This window comes from Contarinia nasturtii, unplaced genomic scaffold, assembly GCF_009176525.2.
Source record: "Contarinia nasturtii isolate CC-2019 unplaced genomic scaffold, AAFC_CNas_1.1 Cnas_scaffold_745, whole genome shotgun sequence".
NCBI lineage: Eukaryota > Metazoa > Arthropoda > Insecta > Diptera > Cecidomyiidae > Contarinia > Contarinia nasturtii.
In genome coordinates, this window is record NW_022198093.1 from 2,474,241 (window position 1) to 2,489,199 (window position 14,959).

General features: G+C 32.4%; 5 protein-coding genes across 6 annotated transcripts; 2 read left to right on the forward strand and 3 right to left on the reverse strand.

Annotated features, from left to right (window-relative positions):
• Positions 1–689: 689 nt before the first annotated feature.
• Positions 690–4,541, reverse strand: LOC116341665 (abhydrolase domain-containing protein 2). Of its 2 annotated transcripts, none has more exons than XM_031768868.1 (6): positions 3,805–4,541; positions 2,736–2,902; positions 2,278–2,445; positions 1,835–2,021; positions 1,387–1,736; positions 690–1,303 (listed from the first exon to the last, which is right to left on the reverse strand). In XM_031768868.1, exons 1-6 carry the CDS (start codon positions 3,957–3,959, stop codon positions 1,125–1,127), a joined length of 1,206 nt encoding a protein of 401 aa, XP_031624728.1. In that variant the 5' UTR covers positions 3,960–4,541; the 3' UTR covers positions 690–1,124. The 2 variants fall into 2 exon arrangements, with proteins under 2 accessions (XP_031624728.1, XP_031624729.1); XM_031768869.1 differs by lacking the exon at positions 3,805–4,541 and adding an exon at positions 3,494–3,660.
• A 1,418-nt stretch (positions 4,542–5,959) lies between these two features.
• On the reverse strand, positions 5,960–7,996 carry LOC116341643. The gene is made up of 4 exons (XM_031768821.1): positions 7,978–7,996; positions 7,613–7,705; positions 6,404–6,558; positions 5,960–6,238 (listed from the first exon to the last, which is right to left on the reverse strand). Exons 2-4 carry the CDS (start codon positions 7,677–7,679, stop codon positions 6,119–6,121), a joined length of 342 nt encoding a protein of 113 aa, XP_031624681.1. The 5' UTR covers positions 7,680–7,705; positions 7,978–7,996; the 3' UTR covers positions 5,960–6,118.
• Positions 7,997–9,699: 1,703 nt separating this feature from the next.
• LOC116341767 lies at positions 9,700–10,622 on the forward strand. Its single transcript, XM_031769043.1, has 4 exons — positions 9,700–9,796; positions 9,879–10,037; positions 10,105–10,266; positions 10,368–10,622. Exons 1-4 carry the CDS (start codon positions 9,710–9,712, stop codon positions 10,572–10,574), a joined length of 615 nt encoding a protein of 204 aa, XP_031624903.1. The 5' UTR covers positions 9,700–9,709; the 3' UTR covers positions 10,575–10,622.
• A 629-nt stretch (positions 10,623–11,251) lies between these two features.
• LOC116341571 (probable glucosamine 6-phosphate N-acetyltransferase) lies at positions 11,252–13,405 on the reverse strand. Its single transcript, XM_031768717.1, has 7 exons — positions 13,203–13,405; positions 12,427–12,643; positions 12,236–12,363; positions 12,111–12,172; positions 11,943–12,041; positions 11,660–11,719; positions 11,252–11,591 (listed from the first exon to the last, which is right to left on the reverse strand). Exons 1-7 carry the CDS (start codon positions 13,224–13,226, stop codon positions 11,573–11,575), a joined length of 609 nt encoding a protein of 202 aa, XP_031624577.1. The 5' UTR covers positions 13,227–13,405; the 3' UTR covers positions 11,252–11,572.
• Positions 13,406–13,445: 40 nt separating this feature from the next.
• LOC116341570 (complex I intermediate-associated protein 30, mitochondrial) lies at positions 13,446–14,928 on the forward strand. The gene is made up of 5 exons (XM_031768716.1): positions 13,446–13,877; positions 14,048–14,265; positions 14,325–14,376; positions 14,447–14,580; positions 14,637–14,928. Exons 1-5 carry the CDS (start codon positions 13,538–13,540, stop codon positions 14,865–14,867), a joined length of 975 nt encoding a protein of 324 aa, XP_031624576.1. The 5' UTR covers positions 13,446–13,537; the 3' UTR covers positions 14,868–14,928.
• Positions 14,929–14,959: the final 31 nt, after the last annotated feature.

Consider the following 14,959-nt stretch of genomic DNA (forward strand, 5'->3'; position numbering starts at 1 on the left):
GTTCGTTGTATCGGTCGACGATATTATGATTCACATAGCATCTAAAAAGCGAATTCTTTAATCATGATTAAAAATGCTCGATTTATTTTTCAATTTTTTTGTTTGTATTTGTTTAAATTTTCCTTTAAATAATTTAACAATTAAATTCACTTAAATGCAACGGTTTTAATTCCGAATTATTTTTAAAACTGGAATGATTTAACTTGGTTTTGAATGTTTTTCATTTTAAAAAACGAGAAGTCCGACTGTTACCACACGATTCGTATGTACGGATAACTGTCAATTGGTAAAAAAAAATTCGAAATTTAAAAAAAAAATTGATATCTAAAGAGAACTTAGTCCCTGTGAAAATGGAAACAAATGAGCCTCTTGCAGCTATTAAAATTCATTGTTTCACGAATTTGTTTGGTGACTTTGAACTGAGGCGGAGAGCAAACAGTGATCACAAGTGATTAATTTGTCCATTTTTTTTTCAATTTGAATCAACACAAAAATCACATCAATTTAAAAGAAGAAAAAACAAATGTAAGCGTACATCAATTTGTTTATGTCCTATGTATAACTGAATCCTGCCTGTAAAACTTAAATGTTAAGCATTTGTTTTTCTTTTTAATAAATTTGCGTGCCCTAAATCAATCACTTGAAATATTTGTTTTCAATTTGATTTTTTAAAATGTGTGATTTTTATGTTTTTTTTTTCTTTGTTTAGAATATAAATAAGTATCGTAAAATTCAAATATGTTTTCGCATCGCGGTTAAGATATTAAGTAAAAAAAAACCACGATCCCATCACGATGTTTGAGCGCTGATATACACATTGGTAAATACTTGGACGAAATGAACGAGCGCGGCGGTGACTGTGACACGTGAACCGATGATAAATGAAGATGATGAGATGACTTGAACTGATGGGTTGTTCATATATTAGTTTAGTGAAGGATCTTTCAAAAATTCAATGGTTCCATATGGGTTTTTGTATTTGGCTTTCATACTCGTATTTGGATTGACAATTGCTGTTTTTGTTGTAAATCAAACGGATGTCATTCGGCTTAGAAGAATTAAAATGTAAATGCGTCGTTTGAAACGAACGTCAAAATGCACCGAATTGGCACCGAATCGGTCACTTAATCGATTTCAACTTTATGCATCAAACGATTTTTGTTCGAAAGAACAATGCCTCCGATGATTGCTATGGTCGCTCTATCTAACCATGTTATTGGATTTGGATAGATGTAGCCGCCTTCATAGAAACCTAAATGTCCACCATGGGCCACCTCTACATAGAGTGTATTTGGGTGTTTACCTGTTTACCAGAAAGTGAAAAAGAACACATTTTTTTTTCATTAAATCCGGAATGTCTAATGTATATTTAATGTGTGCACTTACTTGCATGCTCTTTGATCGGTTCAAGCAAACTCTCCGGAATGAGCGGGTCGTCTTTTGAATTAATGAACACCATTGGTTTCTTAATGTACTGTAAATAATTAAGTGAAGAACTCCATTGATACAAATCGTTGACCGACGGGAAGTTATGAATTTTTCGTGTATACACTTCATCCAAATCTGGTAGTGTTAAAGCATACGAAATATCAGATTCTTTAATATCGTACTTCTTTTTAACATCTTCGGACAATAAGACATGTCGATGTTTGCGTATGATTTGCTTCACATTCTCGGTCATTACATATAAATACAATCGTCGGAAGTTTTCCCAATTCATTAAATGTTGCGTGCCTCTGTAAAATGCATGTTATATGAATTAGTATTGATTTTTTTTTATGGTTTTTGTTTGTTCTCAATTTTGTTCATAGTTGGAGTGAAAGTGTATACATACTCGACAGCATTGTATCCTTGACATATACTGATGCCACCGATGATATTTCGCGGAATTTTGCCCTGCTCTTCGCCCATGTATTTAGTTACGATATTGCCACCAAGACTAAAACCAACCGCAACAATGTACGATGACGGATACTTTTGCTCCAAATGCTTCACCATTTCAGCATAATCTCCGGTATGTCCTAATATACCATATAATAGAATGTATTTATTAGAATTAAGTACAAACAATTCTTAAATTACATTCGATACGCTAAGCAATTATTTTCTAAACAGTCGATCGATTCATATATTTATTAGAAATTTGTGCCGGTATTGTCGTTAATCATGCAAGAGTTTTGTTCTTATCAATTGATATATCACATATGAACAAATATACATATATTATATTTCAATCGATTGAAATCAATTACTCTGTAGCTGTTGAGTCATACTCACCATATGAGAATATCCGACTGGATGTTACTTCAACTGTTGCTAATGCCCCAATATGATTAAGCACCGCGCATCTATAACCCATCGATTGTGCCAAATGAACAAATGTTCGAATGTACACGGTTTCTGATGTGTTTCCAATCCCAGGGCAAATTGCCACTGTCACATCATCTGTGCAATTAAAATAAAACAAAAAGCAACAATACACATGATAAATTATTGGAAAAATGAAATTACATAGTAGAAACGATAAACATTTAAAAAGGGTCATCGATTTGTTGTTTATATGTCGTCTATTTGTAAATATTAAATGAATCGGAATGTTCTCGGAATTTCGATTCAATATTGCTGACCGCTGCCGACACCATTTTTGTCGTCGTCGCTGTTGCCGAATTTAACGCGGTCGATGAATTTTCGAAACAGTTCTCTGAATAATGAAAATATGATTTGTAAAAACTTACCTTGTGGTTCGTTCAATGGTTGGTACAGGTCGTACGTGAGTGTTGAATTGTCGTTGAGCGTCAAATAAATTCGATCGCCTGATGGCCATGGACATTTTACACGACCAACTATACTATGAAATACTGTTTGCAAATGACCAGAATAGCCCCAAAGCGTTGGAACGTATCTATATATTCAAAATAAAAAGCAAAATTATAAATATACATGTTGATAACGATTTCGATTTCTGGATTATCATTTTTTGTTTGTTATTTTTTCTTATTTTCGAACTAGTTTCGAATTACTTTCACGCATTTATGGCGTCTAAGAATGAGCGACTCAGTCAATTAGAACGGGCGACAACGAATATTGTCGGTACACAATCACACACACTTGACTAACTATAATAATAACAATAAAATCGACATGGAGATAGTGAGCAAAGGCATCGAATTAAATAAACTAGAGACGTTATAGCTTCGCTTCGGTGGAATTATGATTATAATATTTGAAATGATTACAACGTCTAATTGAATCAGTCGAGACACCGACCCAATGCCACATTGGCAAACAAACCCAAGTCCATTGACGAAATGTAGATAAAGAGTTTTATCGTGCGGGTCGTTTTCCTTTATTTGGTCTTATTAAAAGTGACTCAAATATATAAATATTTTTTGAAAAATAAAAAGCAATATAATGCGTCACAAGATTAATTAAGTCAGCACAGCAAAAAATGAAAAATAATATTTATCTTTTTAAAAATATATAATTTGATTACATTGCGATTTTCTTTGTCTTGCTATGATTTTTGAATTCAATATTTTCTACTTGATCAGTGCGAAACAAACATATTTTTCTATTCTCTTGTTTTTCGAGTTTCGAATTTCTTACAGTGATTAAATTTCCATATAAGAAATAATAAATGTACATTTTGACAAAATAATTATGGAGTGAGAGGTACCGAAAACACCTATTCACCGTAACACACGACATCATCGCTTATCGTGTATACACACGCACACACCGACAGAAAACAAAACATACGACAAATTTAATGACACTTTTGGCTAAAAATCAACAACGACTTACGGATCTCGCAGAATGGGCGCATATTTGTAGATACAATCCAAAAATGATTCATCAAAGCATGCTATATACGGTTTGATTGGTTGATAGTTTACATTCAACAGCCGAAATAGAATCAAAAATATTGCGACTCCGAACAGATAGGCCGGCGACATCATTTCGGTTCTCTTATTTTTCTATCGTTTCTTTTTTAACTCTTCACACAAGACACGTATATTATATATATACACACATATACACTTCAATCAAAATGTTTGCCTTCAAAATGGATGTGTTTTTTTTTTGACACGGAATGCTAAACCATTTTACTATCGCCAAATTTTAACTAAGGTCGTATATTTATTGAATTTTCTTTCACTATCAAATAGTTTTCAATTTGTTTTCATTGATCGAATCTTCTAGAAACTTTTCATACACTGTGGGTAATGACAGATTGACTCAACGCAGGAATGAGAGAAGAAAAAACAATAGTACTTTTCTTCATAAAAAAATATAAACGCACACACAGTCTGTCGCAGTAAATGGTTTCAACTAAACTAAATGAAAACCTGAATTATTCGATTTAAAAAAAATGTCGATTTCGATATAAATTGCTTCGAAATTAATTTCAATCAAATGTTTTTAACAGCGTAGTTTTCTTTCTCGTTTTCACTACCGAAACGAACTGATGCCTACACTAACGCAAAGCAATCTAAACAATAAATGAAGTAATACTGCAAATAAATGGAAATAATTGTATCACTCGTATGGCTCTCGTTAGACTCACTGTAATATTCTCGCTCTTTCGCTCTGCGTGCAGTCATGTTATGGATTTCATTTCTGTTCATTCCGACTCGGATGCGTCTTCACAATTCCATGTACGTATACACCCAGTTTTTGCGTAGCCACACGTTGTGATTGTATGAGTTGCGGTACTAGCGAGAAAATTCTCTCGTTCGCCTGAACGTTTCATAGAACTGCTATAAAAAACAATACATGAATGCCGATGGTAGCCGCATGCATGTATGTGAGACGCTTGACATTCACTTGAGCACGCCTAACACAATGTCAAATGTGGTGGTTGTGTTACTCATATGTGATTTATTTTCTTCAATTTTCTAGCACTTTCAGATGAAGTCAATCAACACTGTTCGAATAACTACAATCATTATGTTTCTTTTCTTTTCTTTTCCCCTCTCTCTCTGGCTCTACTTTCTTCAATTTTTATTTTGACTTTTTGGGTCATTGACGCATCGTCTATTTTGTTTTTGCGAAGAAAATGTATACAAACATTAAATGCCATCGCAGCATTGACGATATATGTACATATATGCCAAATAAATCCGAAAACAATTCCAAATCGAATTTAACCTCGAATTTCGACGGAATATTTGATGATGCGATTTTACGTTACGCATACGATATTTGAATTTTCAATACATTTATTATTTATTTTTACTACATCGATTCATGATGGCTTTAGTTGTGATGATTTGCGATTATATGAATATGCATTTTTTTCTATCTACTTACGTTTATTTTTGCCGTGTTGTATGAGAACGCCTATGATCATTCCGTACGTTCCGTATATTTGACGGACATGGAAAAAACATAGACAACTCCCAACAGCTATTAATTTTAGTGACAAATTCCGTTAATGAACGTATTTTATTATTTTTATAGCTTCCATAGAAGTACTTTGTTAACTTCCATTGCTGACATTTACTATTATTTATTGGTTGAAAATAAGTTTCTTATTGAAATATGAAAAATTCAAGAGTATTCACTCTCATTATTAGAAATTTTGATAGTTCTACACGAACACTGTCAAGTTTCATTCATTATTTCCGATAAAAATTCAAGAAAAACAACAGTGCAGTGTGAAAGAAGGTGATCGTGACTAAGAGCTTGTAAAGTGAGTGAGAGATAAATAAAAAAAGGTCATGATATGGTTATTTATCGTAAGTTAAAATGAATGAATAATGATGTTATCGTTTGCAAACACGTTTTGCTTCTTAAACTCGTGCTATTAGGTGCTGTGCAAAGCAGAATTGTGTTCTATATTCTGACTTCTTTGCTCTTTCTCCTTCCATTTTTTTTTTGTTTCGGCTTGAAATATTGAATGAGCTTGAAAGTTCCGACACTTATCTAATCGATATAAAAATAAGACATCGTCATCGTCATTCGTTTATCACTAATACTTTTATTGTGTTGAATGTTGTTGGCATAATTGACTCATAAAAGCAACTAAAATTTAATACTTTGATGAAAAAACAAAAAATGTGATAATTTTCCAGTTTTGAAATTGCATAAAACGAATTTTAGCTGGAAGATATGATTACACTTTATGTTCTGTCGGTTGCGGTTCAACATGTTCATCACCATTGCTGCTGTTGTCAATATCGATTCTTTTCTCAATTTGGGCTATCTTTATTTCTTGCATTGGGTCGTTGGCATACTGGAAATTATGAAGAAAAGAGAGAAAAAATAGCGAGAATGAGGGAGAGAGAGGAAGAGAGAGAGAATAAATATATGAGTGTAATATTTTCCGTACACACGAGTGTGTTTTATTGTCATGTATATCGTTTCGTGTAAAACTGCGCGATAATTGTTTATTACTTACATCGTCGTTAGATTTTAATTGTCGTCCATTTACAGCAACCTCATGAAATGCGATGGCCAGCTCTGGGTTTATTTCAGTCAAAGGCGTATCACCTAAACGAATATAAACGGGCACATAGCCTTCTCGGTTGGGCAAATGCTGATATGGAAACGAATCTAAAATAAACACAACAACATCAAGAAGATATGAAAGTGTCTGTTTGCCATGCAATAATGCAAAATAGTTTTTGTGTCTTCTTTTTCTTTTTCCTTCCACATAGAGCATATTTTTCTTCGGTCGTCCTCTTTCACTTTGGTTCGCATCCAACACAGTCTCGTTTTGTGCCGATCGCCACTTCCACATAGCACAGAACTTAAATGTAGCATTTTTTTTTATGCACAACCACTGCATCTTAAGTCATTTTCTATCGATCAATGTCTGCGTTGAAAATTCGCTACGACCAGACGTCGTGTGGCCGGTTATTGTTCCACAAACCAGAAGTCATTTATGTAAAAACTATCACCATTTGCATGAAATTAAGAGCATCAACATTTAACAGTAATTGGAACTTCGTCGTGGCACTGTACTCAATTTCACATTTTACTCAAGCCCATTTTATCGAATTGAATAAAATCTTAATCGCAAAATATTGTGCGCGATTACCTCATTCGGACAGTCATTGAAATAAAATGTATATATGATAAAAAAAAGAAAAGATGCGAAAAAAACAGAAGGAGAATGCGAAAAAAAACCACACGAGACTCAATAAATCGTTGATTAGATCTGAACTTGAAAGTGTGTTGCTTCGCCAAATAAAAGAATGAAGTAATTTTGGTCATTAAATCCTATAATATTCGCGCGTCATTTAATCTTACGCTTACTTCATTCGGCGCATAAATTCTGAATTCGTGTGTACAATGTACATTAAGCTTAAAGTGACGTCGCTCGAACTTAAAGTTTAAGTCTTGAACTTGAGAGTTCTACAAAAAAAAAAATCACACAAACATGAATTTGCTGAGTAATTCGAATTCTTTGATTTAAATTAATCACATCAGCATTGAGTTTTATCGATGAATCATTCCCGTTTTTTTTTTATTTCGTTCGTCGCTCATTAATGAAATCCGTTGTTCGTATTATTATTATTTTGTATTCGAATGGTGCAAAACAAAGTGAATGGAGCCCGTGCACAACAAATATACCGCTAAATCACGATAAAAATGTACGACTTACCACAATCATTCACCAAAATAGCGAATAAAAAGAGAAGAGAGCATCCAAAAAGCATCAATTTCGACATGTTTTCTTTCTTTTGCAGTCCTTCTACTTTCAAAAAAAAAAAACAGAAAAAACACTATTTTACAATTTTCACAGCAAAAACAAAATGTTCTTTCGGTTTAAGCATTCGTATGCGAACAGAATGAAATGCGTTTGTTCTTTCACATTTTGCGATGTAAATCATTTTCTTCAAAATTTAATCTGGAGTTCAAGATCACGAATCGGCTTCTGCATACATGATTTAGATGCACAAAGTAGAAAGACACAGACACACAGCAGCAGCTCAGTGCAATAGAGCTGCTTAAATGAATTTATTGAACCTGTTTTGTGTAAACTGTTTTGTTGCTGCTTCGCACCTTCTGTTTAATGCTACCGAGAGAGCAGAAGAGTTATGTCTTGGCGTAGTGCTTGAATAGAACTAAAGTTCTGATTTTTAGCACAGCTCTTTATATGTGTCTTCATCCAGCAGCAACGACAGCGGCTCAATATCTGCGAAATTTCATTCTTCACATCATATTCCACTCCATTGATGCTGTTTGTGTAATCCACAACAAAGAACAAGAAAACAAGCTGCTTTTTATGCATAAACTTGTAATCAACCGACCATCGGCATCAACATCAGCAGTAGCGCATTATATGCGCAAAACACAATTTGTTTCTCTCCAAAGATCAAACTAATTATCATTTACACCGTAAAATGTCTATCTCTTTTTTTCCCAGCCTATTCGCGATAACCTTATCTAACAAATTCCAAATCGATAATTTCCTACTTACCATCATCGACGTTTTAATCATTCGCTAGTTGAATTCAATTATTTTAAATCATTAACCTCATAAATTATAAGTCAGCTCGTGCGAACCATCGTCTTTTCTTACATCTTTCTATTCAATTTGATTTAATCATATGATTGATCTTGTTTTGATGCGGAGAAATTGAGAAAACAGAACAACCGACACTATCATCGTACACGAACCATCTGTTATACCTTCACCATAATCGGTTGCATGCATTATGCTGATCATATCTTTTATTATAGCGCAATTTCATGGAATCATTTTTATTATTATAGTCATCATTCGAACGGGAATTTTATAAACAATGATTTGCGGTGAGTGTGTGGCAAAGGTACTTGGCACTCAAAGTTAGTTTTGGCACTTATTAAAATGATTTGATTAAACAAATTAATGGGCAAAAGTAAAAGCAATGCGAATTTCATTTTAATAGTTTTCATTTGTTGTTATCTGGTTTTTTGTTCTTTTCTGCAAAAAATACAAGAAAATAAATATAACAAGAAAATGACTGCTCGGTCGCTGATTGAAATTCTATTTGATTTAATCATGCATAAAAATATGGGCAAATGCTATTGACCGCAAAAGTATCACCTTTGGCAAACCAATTGATTGGTGGCTATAAATTAAATATATTTTGATACCTTACAGCCTTCCGTCGGTCATTGCATCTCAACTTGAATTAATTAAAGAGAATCGTGGATTAGTCATACGATCATATCGTTCCCGAAGCATTTGATCAGTTTATTATTGAAAATCATAAGCAAATGAAATGCACTTCTCTCCCCATGCGATATGCGCGGACACGTAATTGATTTAGCCCTTGGTTAAATAATTATTTTATGAAGAAATTGTTCGATAAATATATTTAATAAAATCGATGGAAGTAAATGAAGTGCTTCGTTTTAAATTGTAATTCTAGTAAATGGGCCATTTTCGCCGAATATCATTTACTGAATTGAAATAAATCGTTCGATCAATTTGCGATAATGGGACGATTTAGAGTGTCATCGTTACATCATATTTTACTTTATACATTTTAATTGTCGAACTCATCTGTGACATGAAGATAATGCAAAATTAATGATCCAAAACCTTTGTGATGCTAAATGAATGATAAATTTGGAAATGATTATTTTCAACATTTTGCACTACATTAACCGAATTAATTGTCACAGAAACTTTAAGTTGACATTTACATTCATATTGAATTGAATTCACTTTATTGTTGTCAGTTACTGCGCCAACTCTCATCGAGATAAAATGGAAACGTATTCTTTGGCCAAAAAGTTACATCTTTTTGTTGTAATTATTTTCATGCAGTTTTGGTGTTGTAATGCATGGAATTTGGTAAATAAGAGAAAACCGTTACCAAGAATTTAATTCAATTGAATTAATTTTGAATGTTCTTGTATTAATATTGTGTTTTTAGCGTCCTAAAGACATGAAATTGGACAATCTCAAAATATGCGAGGTTCATGATGACAATCCCGTGGTTGTAGATGTATTCGATATTACACAGCCCGGTAGACAAAAGTATACATTAAATTCAACTATACGAGTGTTGAGCGATATTACCAATAATATATATGTAAGTAAAATGATGAAGAGATGGTGTTTTATTCAGTTTTTTTTGTGTAACAAAATATTCGTTTTAGTTTCAAATGAACATTTCACGTTGTACAGTTGGAAGAAATAAATGTGATGACTTGGAAACCTTGGCCACGCCAAATGTTTGCAAGAGTATAAATATGCCGAATACTTTGTGGTCACCAGTCATTAAATCTGTAAAACCGCCTTTGAGTTGTCCATTGAAAATGGTAAACATTTCTTTTATTAATATTGAAATGTCTATTTTATACATCGTGTTTTTCATTAAATGTTCTTTTTTTAAATTACAAATATACTTTAAATGTTCCAGAACACCTATCATGTTGATGATAGTGTATTCGATTTGAGTCTGCTGTCCCGTATTCCAGTGGATCCATGTAAAATGTCTATAAATTTGTCCTTTTATGACTATCCACATGAGAGTGAAAGAAAAAAGCGTCATTTACTTTGCATTTCTCTGGATTTAAGAATAACACAAGCAAGATCCGGCGAAAGAGTGAGACCAACGAAAAATTGAGCCGAGATTTGAGTGATTTTTCCTCTGCACAAAACACCATTTTGATTATCACACGTTTTTTTTAATAAATGCATTATGGTTATGGATAAATGTTTTTGAATCTTTTTTTAAATTGAAATTTGTGATTTTGACATTTCCGTTTATCTGTTTATTTTTGAAATATTTCGTTTGTTAGTTGGAGACAGTCTCGTGACAACCCTGTACTTGTCATGAAAAGTTTAAGCCTTTAAAAAATACTTCTGAAAAATGCAAGAATTTGAAAAAAGTACAGCCGAGCCTCCAAAACAAATTAGTAACGCTACATTGCTGATTTAAAATGTGTTGATTTCAATATTATTCTGTTTCCTTGTCATGGTCATTTTTTGTTCTTAATGAATATTCACTAGACATAGGTATTAATGTCTATATTAAAATAATTACTCAATACTGAAGTATCAAACTTAAAAAATCAATTTATTTCTGTTTCAGAGTCATTATTCAAATAAGATTAATCTTCCTAATTCATTTGTACAATAATTTTAATTTTAAAATGAAATGAATTCAGGGAATTTTATCAAAGTTGAGCCATTGTTTGAAATTACTGGCATGAACATCTGTTTTGCTTGTACTCCGAAAGTTGAATTAAATACTTCTCTATCTAGGGAATCAGTAGCAAGTTATCACAGATGAAAACCAAATTTTTTAAGTTTATGCTATGGACCACATGATCCGAACACAATGAGATTTTATTTTAATTTATTTTTTTAAAAAATATTTTAAATAGTTTTCGTGACCAAAAACTGAATATATTAGTGCAAATCAATAGAAAGTATGAATGGCCATGCCAACAGGTGACTATAGATAAATCGATGCTACTATTAAATCATTTCAAACAAAATGAACATAGAAATGAAAATATCTGTATAAAAATGAGTTTTAACATATCTGTACTTTTCACTCGTGTTCCTTTATTTAAAATAAAACTATTTTTTGTTTGAGTCCATCTCCCTTTTAAATTTTTACGTAGGCACATGATATCTAGACAAAAATCCGAATTGAGAACAATTAATATGCAGAAATGTAGGTGCATCGACTTAATCAGTTACAATTTCGATTGTCCATAACGTATGTGCATTGAATTTCCGTTTCCAGCTTCAAGAACGTAGCTAAATAAATAAAAGGGCAGCCAAATTAGATACTTTTAATAACTGAATCATTTCAATGAAAAATTGGCTTTAATTTTGTTTCAAACAATATTTGAATGTATTGATTTGGAGTTTTGTATAAATTGCAACAAATCCATGTGGTTTTCTTCCTATTCAACTATTTGGAACAAAATAGGAGCTATTTTTTCACCATGCAACGATGTGTGATATAAAATCAACTAACCCCATTGACGTATAAAATTGAATTAATTTATCCTTGCATTCCAGTGTCATTTTATAACATCCCAAGTACTCGCCCAGTAAAGTTACCGTTGAAACAATTCTGCAAATGTATTTTCATTTAGCACGATCACCATTGTAATACGAGTGATATTATTATTTAAATACTTACAATTTACCGAGTTGTTTTCCTCTGTATGTATTGTTAACAACGACATCTTCTAAGTGGGCTCTCTAAAGTTATAAATAAAAAATATCAATAAATTTGCAATCAAATTCGACAATATCAATACATACCAAACCACAGCTATGAATGAACTTATGTTCGATCACAAGCGTTGCACTGCCAATTATTTGATTTATCCGCGTGTCTTCAATTACAGTCACATAATAAGCACCACTACATTTCATTTTATGGAATCGGCCTATTTTCAAAAATGCAAATCCATTATGATAATAAATTACTACTTCTGAATGTTTGAACTTACTTAAAAATTCATCCCGTGTCACATTGCCAACACCGGTCAGTTGTGATAATAATTGAAGAAATCCACGGTCATAGTCACCAACTTGTAGTGGACGAACCTTTAACCACGCTTCACCCGTATTGACAGCATTTATTGGTGGACTGAATTTTGTTATCGACCGACTAAAATCCAACTTGGCCAAAAGATTTGCATCGTATAATGCTTCTTCTTCTTCCACCTATTAAACGTTCAGAAAACAATTATCGTGTTAATTATTTTATTTTATTAGATGCTGTGATATTCATATCATTGACATCGTTGTTATTTAACAATGTCAAACAAAAAATTGATACGTTGCAGAGAGTAGCTCTTATTTTGCTCCAAATGGCGCTGTAACAAGTAATTTTTTCATTTACATAATTGTTGTTGTAGTTTTGTTATTTATGCAAAATAAATTTTGATGTTTTCTTCTCCGTTCTGGAGATTCAATTAAAAACATTTGAACTCAACGATTTTTGGTAATATCAAATATTCATATTTTATGTTTTTATAAAATTATTAATCACTATACATATTGACAACACACTGGTTTAGTTCGGCTCCGTACAATTTCGATTGTTCAAAATGACCCTATTTTTAATTTTAATACCTGTTCATCTGGTTTTTAAGTCAAAGCATACAACGCGTACAAATTGGTTTTGCAAATTTGAATAGAAAGTAATAGTTTTAGTTTTGTTCAAAAAATTTCATTTTCGATTGTCCAAAAACGTTCACAAAATAAATCACTTTTTGATTACCTTTAAATTCGCTGGGTCTACCATTATATGAATGTATCTGTTAAACTGACAGAGTCTTCTGAAGAAATACAACTGGATTTGTGATAAATTGGTGGTAATGATTTATAGATTGTCGCTGAATGAAATATTCAGTTCATTTTCATGAGATTTTCGATAAGTCGAACAACTTGTTTGAAACAAGTATACGTAAACAGCCTATGGTAATACTTATGTCAGTTGTGACACGAGCCTTTTGACAGTTAACAACTGTCAGATGTTGTTATAGATAAAAGCGATGTGTGCATAACATTTTTAAGGGAAAATTTCAAAAAAAAAAAAAATTTAAAAAATAAAATATGTCAGTGCATTTTCTTAGGCTAAATAATGGATTTAGTGGTTTTGTTAAGACACTAAATGTGTGCAGCAGACATTATTCTGCAATTCATAGAAATCACGTGAAAAATGACATTTTATTAAAACCAATTATCGTTTGTGGACCATATATTAATCCATGCGATAGAAGAGGTTTTATCGGATACGTTCCGGACAAAAAGGATGGCTATAAAACGATGAAGGAAGAGTCACAAAAAGATCACATCAAATATGGACTTAAGGCGCTTAAAAATGAAATCAAACTATGGACGGAAGAATGGAAAGAACGATTGAGACAAGATCCTCAAATACTTTTGCCATTCGGTAATATATGTCATATGAATGTCCCGTTTATCTGTGTTTTATTTCTGCTTTCAAGTTTTTTTCTTATTTTAATGGTTATATACATTTTCTAATCGATTGAATGAAAACATCTCCATTTCGTTTTTTCTTCACTTTTTCGATGTATTAAATAAAAATGTTTCTAATTTTAGGTGAAATCGATACGGTGTTTGAATTTATGAAACAAGAAGACATTGACAAATTTATTACAACAAGTGATAGCGACCACAATGAAGGATACAGCCATTGTTCGTTTAAGATAAGTGAAGCCGGCTATGGTTTATTCAGCGGTGTTCTAGATTCGACGGTTCCAAAACAAGGAAACGTAGCAAAGGCTGGCTACTGTAATGTAACAAGTCTTGGTGTGAAGGTATTTTCTATTCACTGAATGACTTTGCTAGTTGCACTAACTCGGTTTGAATGTTTTAGAAATCATTTCAACGCGACTCATACTTTGACTGGGGACAATATAATACACTAGGTAATACATTTTTCGAGTATTTTTTTAAATGGCAACATTTCAATTGCTCAATTAATTTTTTTTTCTTCAGTTTTACGAGTCAGAGGAGATGGTCGACCATATTCATTGAATTTACACTCACCCGGATTTTTTGATGTAACTTGGCATGATATATACAGCTATATCCTATACACGAGAGGCGGACCGCATTGGCAATTGGTTAAGGTCAGTTCCACCACACATGTTTTATTGTTGTTTAACTAATTTTTTAAAATGTTTAGATCCCGTTTTCGAAATTTTTTTTGGTTGCCAAAGGAAGTGTGCAGGATAAGCATTGTTATATGTCATCTATTCAAGTGTCTCGCATTGGAATTACAGCGGCCGGTTTAAATTGGATGGACGGTGAATTTAATTTGGAAATTGATTATATTGGCGTCGAATATAACCCATATCACACTGAAGAAACAGCTTATGAAATGTATAAAGTACCCAGTTATATTGTTGGCACTTAAGCAACTTTACACTAAGCCATTTAGTAATTGGTTGAAAATAAATGATAAAATTGAAGTGAAAGCCATTGTTTTTAAAATAAAAAATTAATATA

What these genes read in the sequence shown, in the direction of transcription:
- LOC116341571 (XM_031768717.1), bottom strand. Translation starts at nt 13,226, where the DNA reads ATGGTAGACCCAGCGAATTTAAAG. An exon ending in GACACGGGATGAATTTTTAA is followed by an intron (nt 12,364 to 12,426) that starts GTAAGTTCAAAC and finishes TTTTGAAAATAG; the next exon opens with GCCGATTCCATAAAATGAAA. An exon ending in GGAAAACAACTCGGTAAATT is followed by an intron (nt 12,042 to 12,110) that starts GTAAGTATTTAA and finishes ATACATTTGCAG; the next exon opens with AATTGTTTCAACGGTAACTT.
- LOC116341643 (XM_031768821.1), bottom strand. Translation starts at nt 7,679, where the DNA reads ATGTCGAAATTGATGCTTTTTGGATGCTCTCTTCTCTTTTTATTCGCT. An exon ending in TATTTTGGTGAATGATTGTG is followed by an intron (nt 6,559 to 7,612) that starts GTAAGTCGTACA and finishes TGTTTATTTTAG; the next exon opens with ATTCGTTTCCATATCAGCAT. An exon ending in AATTAAAATCTAACGACGAT is followed by an intron (nt 6,239 to 6,403) that starts GTAAGTAATAAA and finishes CATAATTTCCAG; the next exon opens with TATGCCAACGACCCAATGCA.
- LOC116341570 (XM_031768716.1), top strand. Translation starts at nt 13,538, where the DNA reads ATGTCAGTGCATTTTCTTAGGCTAAATAATGGATTTAGTGGTTTTGTT. An exon ending in TAACAAGTCTTGGTGTGAAG is followed by an intron (nt 14,266 to 14,324) that starts GTATTTTCTATT and finishes TGAATGTTTTAG; the next exon opens with AAATCATTTCAACGCGACTC. An exon ending in GGGACAATATAATACACTAG is followed by an intron (nt 14,377 to 14,446) that starts GTAATACATTTT and finishes TTTTTTCTTCAG; the next exon opens with TTTTACGAGTCAGAGGAGAT.
- LOC116341665 (XM_031768868.1), bottom strand. Translation starts at nt 3,959, where the DNA reads ATGATGTCGCCGGCCTATCTGTTCGGAGTCGCAATATTTTTGATTCTA. An exon ending in CAGTCGGATATTCTCATATG is followed by an intron (nt 2,022 to 2,277) that starts GTGAGTATGACT and finishes ATGGTATATTAG; the next exon opens with GACATACCGGAGATTATGCT. An exon ending in CAAGGATACAATGCTGTCGA is followed by an intron (nt 1,737 to 1,834) that starts GTATGTATACAC and finishes TGCATTTTACAG; the next exon opens with AGGCACGCAACATTTAATGA.
- LOC116341767 (XM_031769043.1), top strand. Translation starts at nt 9,710, where the DNA reads ATGGAAACGTATTCTTTGGCCAAAAAGTTACATCTTTTTGTTGTAATT. An exon ending in GTTGTAATGCATGGAATTTG is followed by an intron (nt 9,797 to 9,878) that starts GTAAATAAGAGA and finishes TTGTGTTTTTAG; the next exon opens with CGTCCTAAAGACATGAAATT. An exon ending in ATATTACCAATAATATATAT is followed by an intron (nt 10,038 to 10,104) that starts GTAAGTAAAATG and finishes TATTCGTTTTAG; the next exon opens with TTTCAAATGAACATTTCACG.